Source organism: Microtus oregoni, unplaced genomic scaffold (assembly GCF_018167655.1).
Source record: "Microtus oregoni isolate MIOR12 unplaced genomic scaffold, Mior012 000060F_ref0000265, whole genome shotgun sequence".
NCBI lineage: Eukaryota > Metazoa > Chordata > Mammalia > Rodentia > Cricetidae > Microtus > Microtus oregoni.
The window spans coordinates 9,215,888-9,239,428 of record NW_024543870.1 but is presented as its reverse complement, the minus strand read 5'-3'; the positions used below and the strand labels follow the sequence as shown (position 1 = coordinate 9,239,428).

General features: G+C 36.4%; 1 protein-coding gene across 1 annotated transcript in view; it reads right to left on the bottom strand.

Moving 5' to 3' along the window:
* Positions 1-1,881: 1,881 nt before the first annotated feature.
* Positions 1,882-23,541, bottom strand: part of Znf804a (zinc finger protein 804A) — a 178,768-nt gene continuing 157,108 nt past the window's right edge. Inside the window, exons 3-4 of the mRNA XM_041639680.1 lie at positions 8,200-8,330; positions 1,882-5,517 (exon numbers count right to left, since the gene is read on the bottom strand). Of these exons, the coding sequence (XP_041495614.1) occupies positions 2,349-5,517; positions 8,200-8,330 (3,300 nt within the window). The 3' untranslated portion in view covers positions 1,882-2,348. The remainder of the gene's footprint in view (positions 5,518-8,199; positions 8,331-23,541) is intronic.

Sequence of the window (23,541 nt, the reverse complement as noted above, 5' to 3'; positions counted from 1 at the left end):
TAAATTCATACCTCTAGCACATTATGGGTGAGATGATGTAAACAATATCAGGGCAGTATTATATATAGATATGAATCTATAATCAGAATGACTTTGATAGCACTTAACTGCAGCTCATCTCTTGTTCAACCATCTGTATCCATGACGATCTAACAATTTAACAACCAAGTTCAATTTCCATTCATCTTACATAAGAACATTCCAGAAATTCCTGCCATGTGACAGCAACAAATTATATGGTTATTGTAATTTAAAAGCTTAGTAAGTCTAGCTAACAACATGCTTTAGCAACAATAAATTAAATAGTAAGAGAGCTGCATCATTTGGAAATGAAAACAGAAGTGATAATGTGAAGAAAGAAGAGGAATCACACAATTGTGCATAAAACCAATTGCAAGGAGAAGCACTGGGAATAAGAAATTGCAAGAGATAAACGAGAGATAAAAATGGACAAGCTGGATGAGAGTCATAGGACGATGGGAATAAAGATGCACATTGTTGAGTCAGACAGTCAGTTTGGGCTTGAGACAGAATAAGCAACAATCTTGTTCTGTTATGAGAAAACCTATCTGGGCCAGCACTTCCCAGTAGATACCTTCATCTTTTGTCTTGAAAGATATATTTAAATATTTTGCTTGGGGAAAAACCCTGTGTTCCAATTTTAGTTCCCATTTTGGGAACATAATATCCTAAAGCACTTGAAATAAAAGTACTTGCATCCTATGTTTACCTTCTTATTTGTCAATCATAAACTGACACATTTAATCCATCACAAGAATTCTTTTTCAGGAGAACATTTAAATAAATTACTATTATAGTAAATAATAATGAAAATAATTGTTCTAATTTTTTCCCTTGGCTCTTATTTAAAACAAGACTTTATATTGATTTTTATGGTATGGTGGATGCCTTTATTCTGCCTTTTAGGGAGATTTAGTTCACATACATACTTTCTCAGAACACGATCACATGAATGTTGAAGTCTATTGTCATCTCTGATATGACAAGACTCTTGTAACCTTTGCGTCTGATGAAGTTAACCTATGCTGACTGGCATAAAGACCTCTTATAAGATGCTATTAACTGTAGCAGACACAACTAGGAAACTTACTTGGGGAAATTGTGCTCTTCCAAGGTTTCCATTTGCATTCTTTATTATCCATCAACAGTTTGATAAACTACAATACTGAGCTAATTACACATAGAGCCGAATCTTGAAAGGCAGTCAGGAAATGTCTACAAGCTGTTTCTACCTGACTTGGAAGGATGTTTACAAACTTGAGCACATAGACAGATTTATTGAAGGGACAGCTATTGATTTTTATTTTTTTCTCAAGTCTATATTCTCAAGAGTATATCAAGACACAGGCCATGCTTTTGCAGTTCATCTCAAGTGTCATTTACTAAATTGAAATTATTTCTTAATTCACATTAATATTTTCATATATATTTCCTATAGGACTTGAAAATGAATATAATAACTAAGAATTTTAATATTCAAAAGTTTTATGATACACTTATATTAGTTGACATTTCTGTTTTAGTATAACTATGGGGGAATAGTATACATTTCTTATGAATATATATTATTACCATTTCAAATCCTAATATCGATTAAATATAAAGTTCCAGGACTTTTGTCTAAATTCTTGGCTACGAAATGCAATAAATTCTCAATATAAGCTATGTGATAAGAAATGGAGACTCAGACAAATATACTATCAATTGTATTTGCTGTGACTGATGACAACTTTTAAGTGTGGAAAAACTCTGAAGATACTTGGGTCTTGGTGATACAGACAGAAGAAAATCATAAATGTAACATAATCTATTGCCAACACTAGTAAATAAGCAAAGAACACCTAAACACCAAAGTTTGTTTTACTTAAATAATTAACAAAAATTTATTGCAAGAGATATATTTCACTGAATTTACAGATTCAAGGAACATGATACAAAACAAATAGGGTCATCAGCTTTGTCTAAACGTCAAATAGGTGCAAATACACAAAGATTAGAAAAACAAGGAGCATACTTTACAACATAAATTACAGTACTATAAATATATTTTATGTACATTATGCATACTTTTAAGACATCATTTTAATATACAGCATATATTGTATGGATTCTCAAACTATTCAGTGCTTTAATAATACTTTATATCAGCAACTTTATTAATTTATTAGCATCATTACACTTACAGTAAATGATTTGAAATCAATAAGGCCAACTTTGGCCAATTTATTTTGTCAGTTAAATAGCCAATTATGCATGTAGATAGATACCTACTCATATATATATATATATATATGTATGTATATATTCTCTTCTCTTTATGGTGGTGACTAGAAGAGGGGCTGCAGAGGAATGACGGTTGGATGGGGTGAAAGCAGCGAAGGGAGAAGAGCGTGGGGTAATGGTGGAAATGCCAAGTGGCTGGGGTGAAGAACTGACGCCGGGATGATTGGCATCTGAGGAGAAGCAACCAGAGCTGGCTGGCTGCCGGGACAAAGCCTAGGTCCTACAGTTCCTACCGAGATCTGAGGTATAGATGCTCTGGTGAGAGCTGGGACTTGTGGGAGAAACTGTTGATGTGGCTGAAGCACTTTGAAGGTTCCTGCAGCTGCGGCTGCGGCGGCAGCTGCAGCGGCTGCAGCATGATGCTGTAAAACAGTGTGATGGATCGTAGTAACAGAGGTAGAACAGAAGGGCCGCTGTAAAGGCAAAGGCGGCACCGGAGTGCCAGGAGCGGGAAGGGGAGTAGGAGGAAAGGTAAATTTGACCTTGTTGGCTAGCATGTTTGGCTGGATAATGTGCTGGTAGACCTCGCATGGTAGAGGTTTTAACTTGTCATGGTTTTCTATTGGAATTAACAATGCTTGCTCTGGTAAAGCTAATGGGGCCAAGATTGGCTCTGTCGTTACAAAGGCATGGCCACTGACGTGGGCTTCCTTGAACTGTAATGGTGGCTGCGCGCTAAGGATTCCAGAATTGTAACAGAGCCACTCGGTCGGTGTCTCATTCATCTTTCCCTGTGGAATGGTCTCGGCCAGTTCATAGCGGCAAATGTATGATTTAGTCTGGGAGTTTCTAAAGTTCCTTTCAGTATTAGGCACCTTGAAAGGAATTTGCTTTTCATTGCTGTCTGTAGTCTCGCTTCTTTGACTGTGTTCAAGCAAGGTCCTGTCACTTGAGTCATTTGATTCGGCCCTAGCCACATGCACAGATGTAGGGAGATCATCGGGAGCCTGCGATAAGTTGGATGGAGTAGTCTCCGTGGCCGGATGCTCACTTTTGCCACTGGTTTCAGAAGGCAGTGGACTGTAAGGATGTAGCATCACTTTGTGTTCTGTTTGTTCTGAGCTCTTCTCGAGACTTATGTTTTCTGGTGGTTTAATTTTGTCATTTTTGTCTTCCTTTACTAAGCCATCAGAGGGACTCAAAGAAGAACTTCTCTTCATGGAATAATCTGAATTGTCTTTGACTTTCACAGTTCTGCCTCCAATGTGGAATCGACTTCTTTTTCTCCTTCGTTTCTTCTTGGGCTGACAGGGAGTGACTGAAGCACTTGGTGGCCCCAAATATTCTTCCGCTAAACGATTCTGATGGTTTTCATCAGATGAATAAGAACATGAGTGTTGTCTGCGTTTCCGATGAAATCTTTCTGCTTCGTTCATGAGAGAATTGTAACCTCTTTTAACAGGCTGATTCTGACTGGGGCCTTTTACATCGTTTTGAGGAACTAAGCCCCTGTCATCCCCTTGACAGCTGGACATCCTGGCTTTCCAACAACAGAAAGTTCTGGAATATGTCGGATTTTGTTTCCCAGAATGCATCATTGGTGGATTTGCGTGTCCATTTACAACTATTGTGTTTCTTCCTTCATGGTTTTGAGAACTGATAACATCGTTGTTGGATTCATGGTTCCGTGTTGTATTCATTTCTCCATTTTCGCTTACATTTATTGATTCCGCATTGGCTCTTTCATCAGGTGGCTGATGTAAGTCTGTCTGTTGCTCTGGACTCCCTTGCTGGCTATCAGGAACTGGTTCCTGTGAACCCTTTCTTGACTCATCAGTGCACTGGCTGTCCATTTCCACTTTGCAGGGAACTTCAGGTTCTTTGGTTGTTTTCTCATGGCGATGGTGACATAACTTTCTCCTTTTCTTCTTCCTTCTGCTTTTCTGGAACCAGTGTTCATGAGTCTCCTTCAACCTGCTTTTGCTGTATTTCTCATTTAGAGTATCTCGTCTAATTTGATTTCTAGTAAAATTGTATTTGTTTGCTTTTCTGTTTATACAGGAAATATCTTTATGTTTCTGATCCACATTCTCATTTTGTTCTGAATCATAACTATTAGACAGAATGCGGACAGCCTGAAGAGCAGCAACTTTAGTGTCTTCACCATTTGTGACTAATGCAATTGGTTCATCCTTGCAATCAGCATCTGGTCTCTTGCTAAAGTCTTCCTTCTGTTGATAATTAAGGTCATTTAAGGTCAGCTTAGTTTTGTGTTGATTGTTATTTAATTTAGTGGACTTGAAGTCAAAACAGAGTGGATTACAGCTATACGATATTGATGGCTCTGTAGTTGTATAAATAAGCATTTCTGATGGCCACTGAAGGACTGTAGATCCAAGTTTGTTAAGTACAGGTACAAATGGGTCACATTGTCTTTTCCATAAGTCTGGTCCTTTTTGTAACCTTGTGTTTTTCTCTGCAGCATTTGAAGGTACCAATGGTTCATGATCAATTTTATTTCCAGTTTCCATTTTGGTCACATCATTAATCTTAGCGTTTTCCTCTGTGGTCGTTTGTGCTGGTGTGCAGTCATTAGGCACAGTGGGATTTTTTTCTGTTAAGTCAGGGTTGTTTTGACTCACAAGTACGTCTTCACTAACAACATCTGCCATTGATCTTTGATCTTCAAATGGTGCTGAATTTTGACAGGTATCTGCATCAGAGCATACAGGGAGTTGAAGTTGGCAAAAGGAAGTCAACGGTGTATTTTTTTCGTTAAAGATTTCTTTCATCTCTTCAACTTGAGGAGTTGTTTGGTCAGTGCACATGGCCTCTGGCAGGTGAAAAGAGTCCTCTTCAGAACCGAGAAGCTCACATGTTGGTGATGATAGTTGCATGTGACAAGTGCTGGGGACAAATCTAGTTTTCCTGCCAGATTCTTTCTCCACAGAGGACTCATCACTGCATTCAGAGAAGGCAGCAGCTGAACACTCCAGCTTCACAGAGGCTTTCTTTGGAAATGCAAAAGAAAAACCAACTCTATGTCTGTGGATGCCCTGCGCTTGATCCCCAAGCTGGCCATTGTTGGCTGTGCAGTTCCTGGCACTTTCCATTTCTGCAGAAGCTGTAGTGATATCTTTCCCCTTCTCTTCACTAGGAGTCCGTTCTTGCTGGTTATTAGTGGAATCTGCAGCCTCTCTGTGGGAAACTTCATGGAGATGTTCTCTCACTGTGACAGTTGTTGACTTGAACATGGGGCCACTTCCAGGAGCACTGCAAAACAGGAGGGTGCACATACGTTAACAGGAGAATTTAGGAGAACATGGGGCCACCTCCAGGAGCACTGCAAAACAGGAGGGTGCACATACGTTAATAGGAGAATTTAGGAGAAAACCATTCAATGACTTATTTCTTAGATATATAATGACACATTTTTTTGAAAATCTTTTTTACCTTTATAGATTAATCTTTTTAGTTTGATACTGTTATACATGTAGATAGTGTATTCCGATTGCTTTCTCCATGCCAAGTCCTTTAATGTTCTGCCTGTCCACATCAGAACCCTCTACCTCACAATATCTAAAAGTCCTCTTCCCAGACCCTGGCTTTTTCTTTCTTTTCCTGCTCTGCTTAGTCTAGCCAAGATAATTTTTGCACCCACTGGATAAGAAGTGTTCACTGGATCATGGTAGAGACAGCATAGGGTGCACAAATGAAGGCAATGATTGTCCTGGTTCTGAGTCTGTCCGTAGCAGAAAGTTCAGCAGTGACTAAGGCCATCCTCAGTTTCTCCGTCACTCACATCTGACTATTGATGGATCTTTTGTTTTCAAATTTAGCATCTGTTATGAACTTATGACTGTGATTTAAATGTGTTTTGTAGTTATTTCATAGGGTGCAGTTACCTTTGCCAGTGACTCAGTATGATTTTGTGGCTGGTCATTGTTGGGGTAACCTGGAGTTATTGTCTAGGATTCTCTCTACAGCTGTAAACAATATGCATAACGTTCTTTTGCTTATAGATTATCGCTTCCCAATTAATTTTTCTACCCAAATAGCCACTTAATAGAGCATTATAAAAGTCTCTACAGTAAAATTATTTTTAAATGGCAATAATTTTCAACATGAATCCTATAAAACAAATACCAAAGAAACAGACAAAAACAAACAAACCAACAAATGCCACCTTAATAAAGATCTTAATAAAATCTTAATAAAGATTTTTGAAAGGCTGGGAATTTGGTTCAATGATTTATTTCAGTCAGATTTCATCAAGTCTTCTTTTGCCCAACACTTTGCTGTCAGTTAAGTTATCTAGAAAAGAGCTATGGGTTTTTTGGAATTGCTAAGCTCAAAAAATTAAAATCAATTTGAAGTTGAAAGTTATTTTATAATATGTATTCCCATAGGATAGAGTACTGTTCATCTAAAATATGAATTATATCCCATTTATATTTGGAAGTATATAATAAATTTCAATGTAAAAGAATGACTCAGCCTGTATATAATATAGGAATTCCCAAAACCTTACCTTTATAGTACTAGTTATCTTAAGAGAAATTCCATTCTATTCTAAGCTTTGTTTTTAAGGAATTTCAAATGGCCAAATATCATACCTGATTTTTTTTTTTTCGAGACAGGGTTTCTCTGTGGTTTTGGAGCCTGTCCTGGAACTAGCTCTTGTAGACCAGGCTGGTCTCAAACTCACAGAGATCCGCCTGCCTCTGCCTCCCGAGTGCTGGGATTAAAGGCGTGCGCCACCACCGCCTGGCCATACCTGATTTTTAAAATCTTTAACACAACGTATGTCTGTTTGCCTGGCTTGCTTCTAAATAACATTGCCATTTTCTTATACATAAAACTAATTGTGTTGTGTGTGTTCATGTGTGTATAAAATGAGAAATATTGTCTACTAGAAGTTTTAGTTAAGATAAGTAATATGAATATTGTTTATTACTTATAAATACAGTTTTCTTAACATATCAAAGCGATGTGGCAAATTCTATTCCTAGATTAATGCATTATATAGTAGTTAGGTCCCATGATTCTATACAGCCTTGATTGGCAGCAACTAGGCATCTGATGCCACAACAGTAAACAGATCTCATTGCTTTAGTTGAACAGCTCTGTATTCAAACAATTCCACAAGGATTTTTAAAAAATGCTCACACTGTTCTAAATTTTAAATTTGGAATTTCTAAAATGGCTTATTAGTCAAAATATTCCATAGCAATATTCCATAAGAAATTAATTTAGCATGAAATCTTTGTTATAGACAGTAACAAGAGAGACTTCATTTCTTGAGAGAAATAAGGGCATGTTACAAGTGATCTTCTTTTAATAGAATTGCCCTGACTGGGCTGGTGAGGTCTGAATTATGACTCTGTTCACATCTAACAGCTGCTCACTCTGAGAAGCAGGTCAAAGTTTAAGAGCTGTGAACTTCTCACAGTCCAACTATAGTTTATTCAGAGGGAAACTAATTTTGAGCTGCTTCTGAAGTGTGCAGTATCTTCCTGACCTCTTTTTCTCAAATTTAAAAGTAATTTAGAAGAAACGGCCTCCAAATTATCATTTAAAAAACAAAATAAGATCTCCTCAAAAAACTCTTTGTGCTAAAAGTCGGGAGATAGTGGTATGCTCTTATCCTCAGTCAAATGGTTTGAATTTCACAAAGAAATGGGACACTTTCAATTAAGATGGCTTAGATACTAGCCTCTACTGATGTAAAATTTACTCTTAAAGCTGAGATTACAGTAATTTGTGGGTTTAGTGAAATGTGCATTAAACAGGTGTTTAAATGAAATTCAAATTGCTCTTCTGCAGAAGGCCACACAAACATGCATGCCTTTTTCTGTGGACTGAAATAAATAGATTCTCGCCCTTCGATTATAACTCCTGCAGCTATGTTTTAGGTGTATTTTAAGGAAAGTTAACATTTTCTTGTAGACTCACCACACAGTTTCCTTTCTTAGCTCAGCCAGCTTGTGAAGACGTTGGAGTGCCTTTTCCTGTTTTCTTCCATCCTTCCTGGATTTAGATGCTACATTTCGAGCAAATTCTCTCTGTTTCAGTTCTTTGAGCCTCTATTAAAACATATGAAAATAATTAATAGCATCTAAGTCTAGAGCAACTTTAAAGTTATGACGTTGCAGGGATTTTTCAATACATTGACTTCATTAAAGGAAAACACCATCAATGCAAAACCTGTTTCTAACAAAAATATTTTCTTCCATTTTTTCTTGTAAAAATGCCCAACCGTGTAATTATATTACAGTAGAAGTTACATCTGAGTTTTAGTTATATTGAAATTGCAACCTTCCTTCTGTTCTTATTGATTGTGATCTAAGTATCTTTGCTTAATTTAGATAATGCATTAGAGACTTCTTTTTAATCCCCTAAGCTTCAAACAAATTCAATACATTTATGGATTTTGGTTATAAAATAAAATAAAACTTATTTTAATTGAAAGTGCTCTGTACTAGGATATAGTGCCATAAAGCCTAAGGCAAATGATTTCTACTGATGTGATATCTTAAATAGCCATTCTCTCAAATATCAGGCACTTTGCCCAAATCAAGATCTTAGAGAAAATTATACATTTTTTCAGAAATTATTATGTTGAGCATTTTTAAATCTGTAGGAAAAAAGATTATTTTCTAAGTTGAAGGCCAGTAAAAATGAAAAAACACTTAAAGACAAGCAGTAAATATTTGCAGGAGTGAAGGGATGGAACGGAAAGCAAAGGGGGATTGTAACTCTGATTTCTTCTGCAGATAATCTATAGTTATAAAAATGGTAAAATAGCATTTTTCTCAATAGTTTGTGATGTGTTAAAATCGTGATTTTAACAGTAGGATTAAAGAACTCAGAATGATGTGGCTCTATTTTTATGTTGTTGAATCAAATTTCAACAAATACTCTATGCATACTCACTGTAGCCTTGTATTTAAAAAGGCCTACTCAATAAGTATTTATGAAAGTTGAGGGCAATTATATTATTTTAATCAAGAATTGTTTATACATATTTTTATATCTCAAAAAATTCACTCTTTCAAGCTGATATTTTTCTCAGAATTCACTTTTAATTTAATTTATACGGCATCAGTAAGTAGCATCAACTATTTAGGGGATTCATATAGACTCAGATCCGAGAGATTTCTGATAGTTTTATTTAGTTTTTAGTTACGTTTACACATTTATATAATGTTATCAATCATTTTTTCTCTGTGTTATATTCTTTGATATTATTTAAATAACACAGGCATTTTTCTTCAATTTTCTTATTAGCAATAATCTATTTCTTCAGAAGGAGCTCTTTTTTATAATTTCTTTTCTGTTTTTAAAAAACTAATCAAGCTATCTCTTTTCATTTTACATACCAATACCAGTTCCCACACCTCCTCTCCTCCCATTCCATCCACCTTCTCCCCACCCCCATCCCCATCCAATCCTCAGAGAGGGCAAGGCACATTGCTTTGGGGAAGGTCCAAGGACTTCTCTACTATATCTTGGCTGAGCAAAGCATCCATCCAAAGACAATGGGTTCCCCAAAAGCCAGTGCACACAGATAAATCCTGATGCTGCTGCCAGTGGCCCCACAGTCTGCCCCAGCCATGCAACTGTCACCCACATTCAAAGGGCCTGGTTTGGATTTGTGCTGGTTCCTTCCCAGTCCAGCTGGAGTTAGTGAGCTCCCATTATCTCAGGTAAACTGTTTCAGAAGATGAACCCACCATTGTGTTGACTTCTTTGCTCATATTCTCATTTTTCCCACTCTTCATTTGGACTTGGGATCTCAGCCCAGTGCTCACAAAGGGTCTCTGCCTCTGTTTAAATAAGTTCTTAGATGAAGGTTCTATGGTGACATTTAAGATATTTATCAATCTGAGTATAGGGCACCCTCTCTGCTATTTTTTAGGGTCTTAGCTGGGGTCGTCCTTGTGGATTCCTAGGAACAGAAAGAGTTCTAGGAGTATTAAATTTAGATTTTAGTTGAACCTTGTTGTGAATGTTCAACTGTACAACTTAATCACAGAAGATCTGATATCATAGTTTCCATATGATTGACAAAGGAAGTTATAAGTTACAAGATGTGTTCATTTCCTTGTTTCTGGTATAAAATAGAAATATAACAGGTTGATGACAATGTACTGCTCAATTTTAGTATTATTAGTCATTTTTAGTTCTTAGAAGTGAAGTATATACTTAAACAGTAAGATAGATATTTTTATTAATTTAAATACAATCTTTAGTTAAAAGCTAATTTTTACATACATAACAAAATGTTAAACTAAGTACACATACCACACATATGCATGTATAATTAATAATATACATATCATGAAAGAGGTTTTGTTGAATGACTAAGTTTAAATTTCATCAAAAAGATAAAAGAACAATTCTTCCAGTGACAGAGGGGGTGGGTTGGTTCTGACCAAGAAGAAGAAATTTTAAGTTATGTAAAATTAAATGTTTGCTTATCCTTTTTACTAACAATATTTTAAAAATTACAAACAAAACTTTAATGCATATTTTATTCATACTTTAGAGACATGTCCATCACCAGATAATTTCATCAATGTCTAAATGCTGGAGTCAAATTGATCAAGTCCTCCTTTTTTATAAGGGTTTGATATTTTTTTCCAGACAGCTGCACAGAACTTTACATCATGTTTGCACCCTTTCAAATCCATATGTAAGTTTGTACTTTGTCCATTGTTGAGTAGCATTTTTCGAAGGTTTTACTTTGACAGTCAGTAATGCTATCTTGTAATGTTTAATAGGAAGGGTCAATTGTTTTCATAACCATATGGAACTTCAGTATTTCTCTATTTATATCAGGTATTTCTCCCTAAAATTCACTAAGGAAATATCACTTTATTGATTCTTAGAATAAATACCTATCTTCACAAAGTTTTCTTTTTCACATAGTTATGGAAGTGAGGAATGAAGCTAAGCAAATTAGATAGGCTTGTCCAGGTTCATTACATATCAAAACACTATGGAAGGGAAATCAGATTTTCTTTGAACCTGCATATCCTATGATGGAACTCTCAATTTTCCTGGTATTGTTGTTCAGTACCAACTTCCAGGCCTAACTGAAGAGGCTGCCATGCATACATTCATTTAAATTTTTCTAGGTATTCTCTATTTTGCAAGTGTTATTCTGGACACATTTTAAATACCTATGACAGCTTACAAACCACAATCCCAGAGAACTTAGACAACAATGACGGCACTAAGAGAGACTTACATAGATCTAATCTACATGGGAAGTAGAAGAAGACAAGATCTCCTGAGTTGAGTAAATTGGGAGCATGGGAACCTTGGGAGAAGGCTGAAGGGGGGAGGGGAGAGCGAGGGAGGGGAGCAAAGAAAAATGTAGAGCTCAATAAAAATCTATAAAAAATATCTGTGACAATGGAAAATTGCCTTTTCCCTTTCATATTTTTATTGTGGTCAAGAGGGAAAGATGTTGTGGCATATATAAAATGTTATTTATATCACATGAGGAAGTACTGAAATGTGACTTGAATGGCTGAAACAAAGGGCTCTAGGGATACGGAACAAGAAGGAACTATTTCAAATTCAGTGATTAGGGAAGGTACTTTTATTTTTAAAATGTTTGTTTCAGTACAAATTCAGGTTTGTTTCAGTACAAATTCAGTACCTTAAGACAGCTCACGCTTCTTAGCTGTTAGTATACCTGCTGTTTCTTCAGTCAAATTGTTTTCACTTGGAAACATGACTGGGGAAATCTTTTTAAGAGTTAATTGATATAAGTCATGTTCTTCTAACAATAGTTATAGGACTAGAACAAAAGGTTATATATTTTCAAGGGAGAAACATTATTGTAAGCCTCTAGTACCTTATAGAACCCTTTCAGAAATTGCCTTATAAGATGACAGCTTCTTCAGAACTGGTGAAAGGTTCCAGGTGTTAAGTGATGGTTGTGAAGCTTTCCAGGGAATTAAACATTAAAGACTGTGTGAGGAGCAGAAGAAGCCATGTATATCTGAAATCCTGAGGGAGTGTGCACTGTCTTTCATGGGCATGACCATGTCAAGAGCTCAAGCCACAGACCCGTGAAGAAATTGCAAGGTTTTCCTCCCCATCCCACACCATGAGCCAAGTCCATGTTCAGAGGGAAGTGGTAAAATCTTCCCTTCTGGTTCATGTGTTGGTGTTCATAGTGGTTGTAAAAAATGGTCATCATTACTCTCTTCCCCTGAATGTTCTCAGTCTGAAGACTGGTTCCCTACAAAGACTGATTTTTACTGAGTTTAACTAAATTTGTCTCCTTGATTCTCCTGTACACCTTTGCCTCCTTGTTTATATGTAATAACTCTCCTTATCCATTTGTATAGATGAATCTCTCTGTTCAACTGTATATAATAAACACTCTAAGTTTATGTGATACTGTGGTACCTCCAGCAGAGAGTCAAACCCATCCCATCCCCAGATTTTCTGTCTTTTTGTCTCTGTGTGTGCTTGTGTTTTATTTGTTCCCTCAAAATTTCCAATCTGGTCCAAGTCTCTCAGTCCATGCAAAGGATGGGACAGTGGCAAATCCTATTGTTCATTTTGATTGGGAAAAGAAAAGCCCAGTTATAAAATTATATACTAAATCATGAACTGAAGCCAAAGGACCGATCTATCTATCTATCTATCTATCTATCTATCTATCTATCTATCTATCTCCATCCATCTATCTAATCTATCATCTCTCCTACACACACACACACACACACACACACTTTGTCCCCTGGATGGTGTGGGATTTGTATTTCTCTAGAGAATCCAATGAATACAGATTCTCACATGAAATGTACACTCTAATTTGATGTTCCTAAGATCCATTGTAAATTAAGGTTCAGTGTAAAAATACACTCTTCTGTTTTATTAATAGAATTCTAATTTAATCACCACTAACTGAATTGTCAGCAAAAGTCTCGTATTTTCATATTTTCTTTCTTTTTTTTGTGCTTTCTCTCCCCCTCTCTTCTCTCTCTCTCTATCTCCTTCCTTCTTTCCTTCCTCCCTTCTTCCTTCCCTTTCTTTCTTAATCTTTGAAGGAGAAAAATTTCTTTTCCTCTACTTTAACATTGATCCTATGTCCCTACTGGTGTTAAAGTGTAATTTTTATCAGGGAGGCCAATAGTATTTTCAGTTGTTAGGTTCTGGCAAAGATTTGCTGCTAAAATAAGAACATAAGAAATTTAAATTTTGCAGCCTCAAATTTCATAATTTAAGAACAGCGAAAGTCTTGAACTCATTATTTAATTTGAAAATACAAAGTCATATTTGAGGTGTATTATTTGTAGTTGAATGAAATATATTTCTGTTTTCTGGATATGTCCTTGGGTAGCTCTTTTCAGATCTATTTCTTCTGTAATGATATTTGAAGTTTCCTCCAGCATTTATCGTCTATGAAATGCTTCCTGTGATATCCTTTAGGATAGAACTAGTCAGTATGAAATAAAATATCCATTTAGAACATTAGGAAAAGCAACTTCAAGTGTTTTCTCTTTTGTAAGCAAATCCATTACTTGTTTCCTTCAATACATCAGCAAATAATTTCATATTTCACCGTTACTTTGTCCAAAAGTTTGAACCTCGCTTTGAATTTAGAAGAGCTGATTCCATCAGAAACTGTTTCAGTGGCTTTTAAAAATCTAAGAATGCTTTCTTACTTATAGAGAAGTAATAGCCTCAAAGAGAAGTAATAGCATCAAAGAACCAGCATTTCCACTTCCTAAATCAATTTAGCATTTTTGAAATACACCGTGTAGTGCAGCATGATCTATTAGAATGTTAGCAAATACATTTTTTTTTCAGAGATGGTATTCTAGTGGATGTTATCAGACTTCAAGGTGTAATTTCCTTCTAGTCATTATTTAATCAATGGTATTATGCTGAGTGATACTGTGGAAGTCTTTTTCATTTTTTTTTCAGATTTCGTTTCCCATTACTATCATGAATGTGTATCACTTGGACTTTTCTCCTGGCAGCTTTAAAAGCATCTAATCTCTTAATGGCATATCAGATCTGAACAATATCTTTCCCCAAGGCCTCTCATTCTTCAGATTCTATTAACTCAAGGTTCTCTTTGTGGATAAAAACCTCATTTTAATTCTAATATAAAACTCTTGGCAATCAGTGTGTGTTCTGTCTAAAACTGATTTTCCAACTATTGAGTTCATTTCCTTAAGTGCTGGATCAGAAGCGTCTCCTGCATTGTAAGTGCTTGTGAATGCCTATCAAATTGAATTGGCACAGGATGGCTGTGATTAACTTCCTCTTACAATAGGAGGCTTTGAAAATTTGCTAACAAAAATCTGGATAAGATCTTAAGTAGTAGAAGTGAGAGCAATAGAAACTTGATTGTAAGAGACATGGGCATGATTATTTGCAAAAGACACAAGCCATTTGAATGAGCAGAAAACGAAGAATGATTGAGTTATGGCTCAACATTATAAATGTATATTAGGCATCTATTACTAGCAATGTTAAGGATTAAAATATGTTTTATATTCTTGGACTGTAGTGACATTTAAAAAAATCATACTAATATTGCACAGTATTATGAAGAAGGCATATAATATATATAATATACATATAGAAATAGCGCGAAAATATACATGATGTATTTGTCTTCATATTGTAAATACTAATTTTATAAATTATCAGTTAAACAATATTGGATTATTTATTTTCTTGCTAGTATTTTTACTTGACTAAGAAGAGAACCTGAAATTTAAACTTAATCTCAAGAGTGAGATTTTTTTTAACAGAAACAAAATAAGAATTGTATGTTCATCCTACATAATTATAATAAGTACATTATCCCAGATGTTTACAAGACCTTTTAATATTCAACAGAAAGGATTAAACTTTGTTCGATGCTAGGCCCTGACTAGGAGTCTTCCTGGATATTCCAATGCCACCCTGTGTTGTGGAGATCATGCTGCTTTGGGTCTGAGGGTTAGTCCCGTCACATGCTCTAGCAGAAAATAGATGGGTGGATGTTGGGGCAGGCCAAATCATAATGCTAGATCTGGGCCTGGGCAGATATGGTGTTGGTCTGTCAGATGAGAATTGAGGACAGCTTTCTCATGGTCACAATTTCAGGGACCAGGTCCCTCGCACCAGGTTATTGACTACTAGTTACTAAGTAGTAATGTCCACCTCGGGAGTAAATATAGGTGCATTTAAAAATAAGTTAGTTTATCATATCTTACTAACTAAGTTTTGCTAAACGTAACGTAGACTCTTTCTGTACTCAGCAAATATTTGACACAGTTTAGAAACTTCCAGAAATCTACTCTCTGCAATTGTGTGGAAAATAAAGAGGAAAATACTGGTTTAATTAGTAGTAAAAACACTCATCAAAATAATTGTGGAGTAAAAAAATAACACTATTTGTTAAGCTGTAGGTATAAAAAGATATTTCATGTCGTTATTTTCTACGTAAATTGTCACCTCATTGACCTGTATTAACTTCACCAGAAAAACATAAGAAATCATGTGCAAACTCACATATGGATGAGTTACTAATGGTACTTTTGAGATAACTGCTAAACATTTTTAAAATCCTATTTATTTCCTTACTCCAGTCTCTAGCGATCTTGGTTGCTGGTAAGGACACATGCATGCTCTTCGCAAGCTAAGATGTTCACACTTCTTTGGACAGTACCAAGTTTCTAAACTCAAGTACAAATGATTTTGAAGCCAAACTTGACATTTACTTTACATATTTTTTCTCTCTTAATGTAGGACTCAGGAGCCCATTTTAGGAGACTCAAATGCTGCTTCATATTAGTTATCGTAAATCTGATTGACATCTCTGAGTCCAGTTTTGCTCTCCATCCTGATCACTGAGCCTGCAAATTTATTTGCATTTCTTCTTACCCTTGGAGATAACAAGTTTCAAATTTTCTTCTTTTTAAACCACACAAAAGGGTAAAGAGAAACGTCTAGACAGAATTGATGGATTATTTAAATAAAAAAACCCTAGGTTTGTCTAATAACAGAAGTTACTGCTTAAATCCAATATACTGAGAATTTAGTTTGGAATTGACTGTGTTCCAAATCAGCATATAGAGAAGTAACCCCAAAGAATTCTTTTCAAGGCCTCTAATTTCTCCATGGTCTACCAATACCTCTCTACTGCATTGGTTTTCTCTTTTTCATTTTTCTTTCCTTTTTTTTTTCCTTGTTGGCCTGGAGAAGATATATCAAGTAGTGTAATCTGTCCATTTTCAATGCTTCTGTCTTTATTACCATTGAACAACTTTTGAAAGATTGTTTGGGATCCAGAAGGATGCTTTTTTGTTATTTTGTATCTTCCACAGCATAGTGGGATGCATGTATAATTAGAAGAAAAGAAGCCACCTTTCTGCAGACCTAAACTTTCCTTAGCATCCTAGGCATCTGGAAAGCCTCAAAACAGAGAAATCATATATAATTATATGTGGGCCTAGACATGTGTGTGTGTGTGTGTGTGTGTGTGTGTGTTTGTGTGTGTTTGTGCTGCTAACTTCTCAGTTGATTCTTTGTTGACTTGTTTGCTTTGACAGGGTTTCTCTGTGTAGCAATGGCTGTCTTAGACCAAACACTCTCCGTAGACCAGGCTGTCCTCTCCCTCACAGATTAGTCTGCCTCTGACTCCCCAATGCTTGGACTAAAGACATGGGCCACCACTGTCCAGCTTCCTCAGGTGATTCTAAAACTAAGCTACAATCAACTTTTCTTTATTGTAAACAGCATTTATCAATTAGAGAAATATTAATACAAAATGTTCATTTCTATAGATGTCAGAAGTATTGTTAAATATTTTCTGAGCTCGTCTTTTTTAAATAGCAAGAAAATCATATCTGGAAAGAATTAACAACTAAAATTCTGATAGTTGAAAATTTATTGATACCAAATAACATACTATGATAATATTACACTTACAAATTTATTTTATTCAGAATCAATTTTCTTCTGAATAATTTGGATTTTATTAATGATAGTTCCTAGAAAGTTTTTTAATTTCCTCAGAACAAGCAGCATAAATAACTCTAAGTACGAAAAGCGAGTAAAAAAATTCATAAACTACTTCCCAAAGTAGATATTTCATAAAAAACATGTTTGTTGACTTATGATGATTAGTAAAGTATAATAAAAGTAAAACAAAAAGGCAAGACATGCAATTCCTTAGATATCACCAGCAAAGTTGGAGAAAAGCTATGAAGAGATCCTGAAATGGCTAAGAGAATAAAAATGCTTGCGACACTAGTCTAAAGGCACAGGGTTGATGTGCAGGATCCACATTGAAAAGTACAGATACAGTGCTACAGATCTGTAAACCCGGCACTCCAGTGCTGTAAGAAACAGAGGCAGAAGAATCATCTCTGGGAGTTCTGGTCCCCAGAGCCAACTCTTTGCTTTGTGGAAAGTATTATCTTTATGTGTCTGCTATATCAGCATATTTCCTTGCCCCAATAAAAGCCTTTCTTCAACTCCTGGGAAAGAACCTCAAATCATCTGGACACTATGGGCCAGTTAGCTGAAGTATGAAAAATGCCCGAAACAATAAAAAGTGGAAGGAAATAACTGATTTCTAAAAGTTGTCCTTTGTGCTAAACAAGCACACTGTGCCATAGAAATAACAGTGTTCATGTTTATATCACACACACACACACACACACACACACACACACACACACACTGCAAGAGAGAGAGAGCAAAAGATAGAATAAATTATTTATAAGAAAAAATGTTACTGCAGATTAATAGATCCAAAATAATGGAACATTGCTGTTGAGTTTCAGGGCTTAATTGATATTCACACACACACACACACACACACACACACACACACACACACAAAATTGGTACAAATAAGTATATTGTTCTCTTGTAATCTTTTCTTAAAATGTGTGCTGATTTATACTTAGATAATACAAGCCTTTCTTCTGGAAATGTTTTTCTTTTCCTTAACACTGACTGATTGAACTCATCCTCTATCATACATTCATTCTAAATAAGGAAAAAGGGAACAGTCCCTCTTAATTTCTTCTCCATTGTTGTGCCAAAACGCCATGACCAAATCAACTTATAAAGTAAACCATTCATTCGGGGCTTATGGTTCTAGAGGATTAACCCACAAGCATCTCGGTAAAGAGCGAGGAGCCATTGGGCACATGCAGTGCTCAAGCACTAGCTGAGAGCTCCCATCTGACAAAAGAGGTAAAGAGAGACAACAGTTGGGATGGTTTGGACTTTTGAAACATCACAGCTCAGCCCATGGCCACACCTTATCATCCCACTCAAACAGTTCCGTGAACTACAGGCCAGTTGTTCAAACATACGAGCCTGTAGAGGCAGCTATCATTTAAATACCACTCAGCTAAGAAGCAAGTGTGGGGAAGTTCCTAAAGCTGGTCTCCAGTGTTGCGTGGTGGTGGCGCACACCCTTAATCCCAGCACGCGGGAGGCAGAGAGAGGTGGATCTCTGAGGGATGCAGGGCAGCCTGGTCTACAAGAGCTAGTTCCAGGACAGCCAGGGCTGTTAGACAGAGAAACCCTGTCTCAAAAACCAAGAAAAAAATTGTCTAAAATAGTATTTTAGCTTAAGATAAACTTGCAGTTTAGTTGTCTGTGGTTCACAAGTTGTTTTAGATAAGAAATATTGAGATTTGGGGCTAGAGAATTGGCTTGGCGGTCAAGAGCACTCATTGTTCTTGCAGATCTTGGTTCACATCCTAGCACCCACATGGCAACTAAGACTCTATGACTCCTTAAGAGTTCATATTCAGGGGGTCTGATAGCTTCTGACCTCTAAAGACATCAGATGCATATTCAGGCATTTATCAAAGTGATGTACGTGCAAATGACATTATATGGAGCTAGTAGGCTCTGTTTAGGAGCACACACACATATGTGTATGTTTACACATATATGTATATATATGCATGTTTATAGAGAGGCATTTGGAGGGAAGAAAAAAGAGAAAGGCTATAGGTAAATTATAATATCAAAAATAAAGTATAATATAACATTCAAAAAACAACAGAATGATATTAGCCAGAATACCATAGTATACACAAAGAAAATATTAAAGATGATTTTATCATACATATATGTTATTTCTAATTTACCATTAATTTTCTGTACCTATACAGAGATATTAAGAAGTAATTTATTTCTCTAGTGTTACTGAACATCAGTTTAAATTTTTAAGAAATGCTCAAATTTCTAAATAAAACTCTTCCATTTTCATAGTCATAGGATTCTCTGCAGGAATAATGCATCCCCGTAACCTGGCCAGACCTCTACTTCCTCTGGGGAGGATCAAAACGGCAAGCTGCAAGACGCTGAGCTTTACTTGCTGAGGTGAAGGTCACTTTGCTGCCTTTTGGGAGGTATCTAAGCTACACTGTGACCACTAAAACAAAAAATCAAGATGTTTAAGGGGTAGAGCAGAAAAGTAATCATTGCCTGTTCTGCCTCTCCATTGCATCAGCCTGACAGATTTCTAACAGGGAAAATAGCTCCGAATTGCCGATTGGCAGCCAGGTGAGTGGACAGACACAGTGGGACTTGACTTGAACAGCAGATGAATAGGTGAGATTGCTCAGAGGAAATTTTTTTCTTTTAACCTGATGCTGAATCTTTGATCTTTTCTTTATTTTTAAACCAGAGACTAAAATTTAGAAGCACTATTGGAAACTGTTCTATTCGTGTTTTATATGAAAGTCACTTAAAATGTGAAATGAAATATAATATACATTGACAATTACTAATTATGTACTGTACTTGATACCTTTGAATTCATAAAATTTATTTTCATACCTCAATGAAATCCAGTCATCTGTACCATATGCATGTGGAGAGTCTAATAAAACCCTAGGAGGACCAAGATGGGAAGACCCATTCCTACCAGCAAACAGGTAACAAGCACAGTGAGGTATACACATGACAAAGCTTTTCAAATGCATTTGTTACGTGTACATATGGATACTGTTTTTCTCATGGGGACACATAAATATACTAATATTGCATGTTTTTCAAAATTTTATAATCTTTTATATATATTTGAGTCAATATATAACTAATAAGAATGATAAAGGTTATCAAGATATTGCCTTTAAACTCTCATCTTCTTAAAAATTACTCTAAACTTTCTTTTTGATCAATAAATATTATAATCATGTTACCTGTTATGAGGGCATAAAATAATTAAACCAGGCCTACGGGATACATATTGAGAGAGACAGATCACTGAGATATATACAAATCCTTCAAAGAACTCTCAGCTTTATTATATCAAGCTATATCTTATGTTTTAAAATAGCTGTTAACCTAGTGTTGGCATATGCCTTTAATCACAGCACCTGGGGTAGAGACAGGTGAACTTATAGAATTCAAGCTCAACCTGGTATATGTATTGAGTTGTATGACAGCCTATGTAGAGAGAAAATGTCTCACAATAAAAACAAAACAAAACTAACAAGAAATAGTAGCTATTGTAGGAAAGCACCTCAACATAAGGTTTTGTAATCAATCTGCCATTTTCTGGCACAAAGCTGGATTTTCTCTGTGCTGGTGGAATCCTGCGTGTCTTTGTGCTTCTCTCTGCAAGATGATATTTTCCAGTGTTAGTAAGGAATTCTCCTACCACTCCTCCCACAACCTCAAGCAGCAGAGAGGAGTGCAAGACAGCATCCACCAAGACACAGGTACGAGAACAGCGTACGGCTTTACATTAGATCATCCGTGAGGAACCAAACAGGCTGGAAGCCAGGACTCTTTAGAGTCCTCTGGGACTCGAAAGGCATTAGACAGAGACCTGCATGCTTTGAACAGATTCAAGCTGGATCACTATCAGTTTTGTATAGGTCTGGAGCATGCCCATACTCCCAACACTGTGAAAGATTCTTTGTGTCAGACTTAGTATAACTAGATCTTTATCAGCCTTATCTTCAGAAGTACTGTCTGCACCAACTGTCCCTTGGTCTTAAGTAGCACAACTAATTGCAGACCTTTGGGTACAATTGAATCCTACTGACTAATTCTTCAGCCAGACAAAGAGTTAACTCTGGTGAGGCAGTCTTAACCTGTATCCCACCAGCTACCAGCTGCAGTGTGCCACCCTGTCTCTGATGCTGTTTGGGTTCTTGTGTCTGCAAGACTTGAGCCTTGAAAAGTCTAGCATAGTCATATTGATCAAAGAAAGTTCTTGATGAAAGATATCCTCCATCTGGGCCGTGTGGAGCGAGACTGCACTTGTTAGGAAAAGAGGGACTAAACATAGGACGTTGTCTTGTCACTCGGTGCTATTTGCGGAAAACTTATAGCAGTCAGGTATTAGTAACTGCTGTTTCCCTATCACAGACAGCTAAAAACAAAGCTTCTAGGACAGTGTTTGGGCCAGGTGGAGAAAAACATCTGCATTCCATCAGAATTTTTGCAGTTTCTTGACTCTTACCACAATTATGCCTCCTTTATCATTATGGGCCTGTGTTGCTACAGACTCCAGGAACCCTAGGTCCAGGAAGTGACAGACTGTACAACTTTAGTGGCTGCAGGTATGACATAGCAGTCTGGGCCAGGTCTTCCCATGGTTTATCTTTCCATTGTAAACAGGAAGCAAATCTTATACTGTTCAGTCAGCAGAGCACGAGACTCTTAATCTCAGGGTCGTGGGTTCAGTTCCACATTGGGCGCCAGTCTGTTCTTGATTACAGTAAAGTAGTCCCACACTAGCTCAGAATGGAGTACAATGAAGGTTTATTTATTTATGGGTAGTCTCATAGATTAGCAGTCCTCTACATGAGCGGGGAATAGGAACTGAATCCAGCAGCCAAGGGGCTACACATGTTTCTGCATTTGTATACCTAGCACATGTGGCCACACCAAGAGTCAGTCAGTGTCTTAAAGGCTATTGGCTGAAGGAGTTCCCACAGCTGACCATAGACCAGCAGCTAAGTGAGGAACACAGTCCAACCATACCACAAGAAGTAGACTGCGGAAGCAGACTGCTCTTACTAGACACTCCCTAATATTCCTAACATTCAGGTGTGTGCTAGTGACCCTTTTGACCTTCTATTGCCTTCTAGAATGAACTAACAACAACCGATCAATAGAAAGGTTGTAGAAAATTTTGATTTAAGGAACCTGCACCAAAATAAGAATGCTACTTAAACTAAAAGACAATAAACAGCTGTTTAGAGTTTGGGGAGGGGCAGGCACAAAGAAAACTAGATTGTAAAGAGTGGAATTACCACCAAATATTTCAGTGTCGCGATGACCTTGCACCCTATCCCGAAGAAAGATCTTTCAGGAAATAATGACCAAAGCAAAAGCAAAAGATGCTGTAACAGCAGACAGACAGACGGCAACCAGTCTAGAATAATTCTCAAACATAATTAAAATAGTACTTTCTAAAGAATTTAATGATATGGAAAACTACATAGAAATAATTAGAATTTTAATAGAGAAATTTCAAGTAATGGACACAATTTTTAAAACTACACAAGTTTAAGTTTGTGAATTGAAAAATATACTAAATGAAATAAAAACCGCAATTGAATGCAGAATGACAAGTTAGAGTGATCAGAAGAAGCTCATCCTTAGGCTATCTGGAAGCACATAAGGAGAGGGAACAAGGAATGATTAAAGAACACACCAGCTTTGGGACAAGATTAAGACTATGTTCACTATCTGGATATAAGAATGACTTAGGAATGTCACAGAGACAGAAAGCTCATTCAAACAGACCAGAGAAGTTTTTCAAATAGCTATTTCCATGTTCTCTTTTATCCAGTAGCTCATTACATTGAATTTGTGTGTGTGTATGTGTGTGTGTATGTGTATATGTGTTTGATTTGATTTTGCAAGTTAACTTTCTTAGTTCTTGAATGGACTTAATCATGGATGAAGATCTATATTTTCAATATTAGGTTGGGATATTGCTAGATAGAAAATATTTTATGTTTTTTTTTAAAAATATTCTGACTCAGGTTTTTAGAAGAAGAAACAAAACCTATACATTATCCACCTCCAATCTGTGCCTTTCTTGATGCCACTTAAAGTATCAACAGTGGTGGTATCTTTCCTGAGAGATGATAAACATTGTATACTGTAATTGGTACACCATTGTCTTCTAGAAAGGAATAGTGTGATAATATAGATTTAAATCTTTCCAGCTACTGCATTGTTACCTAAGATTTTGTTCGTCAAGAGAATGATTAATTCTTATGCTGAAGTAATGAACCGTAACTATGTTGTTTAATGGCATTTATG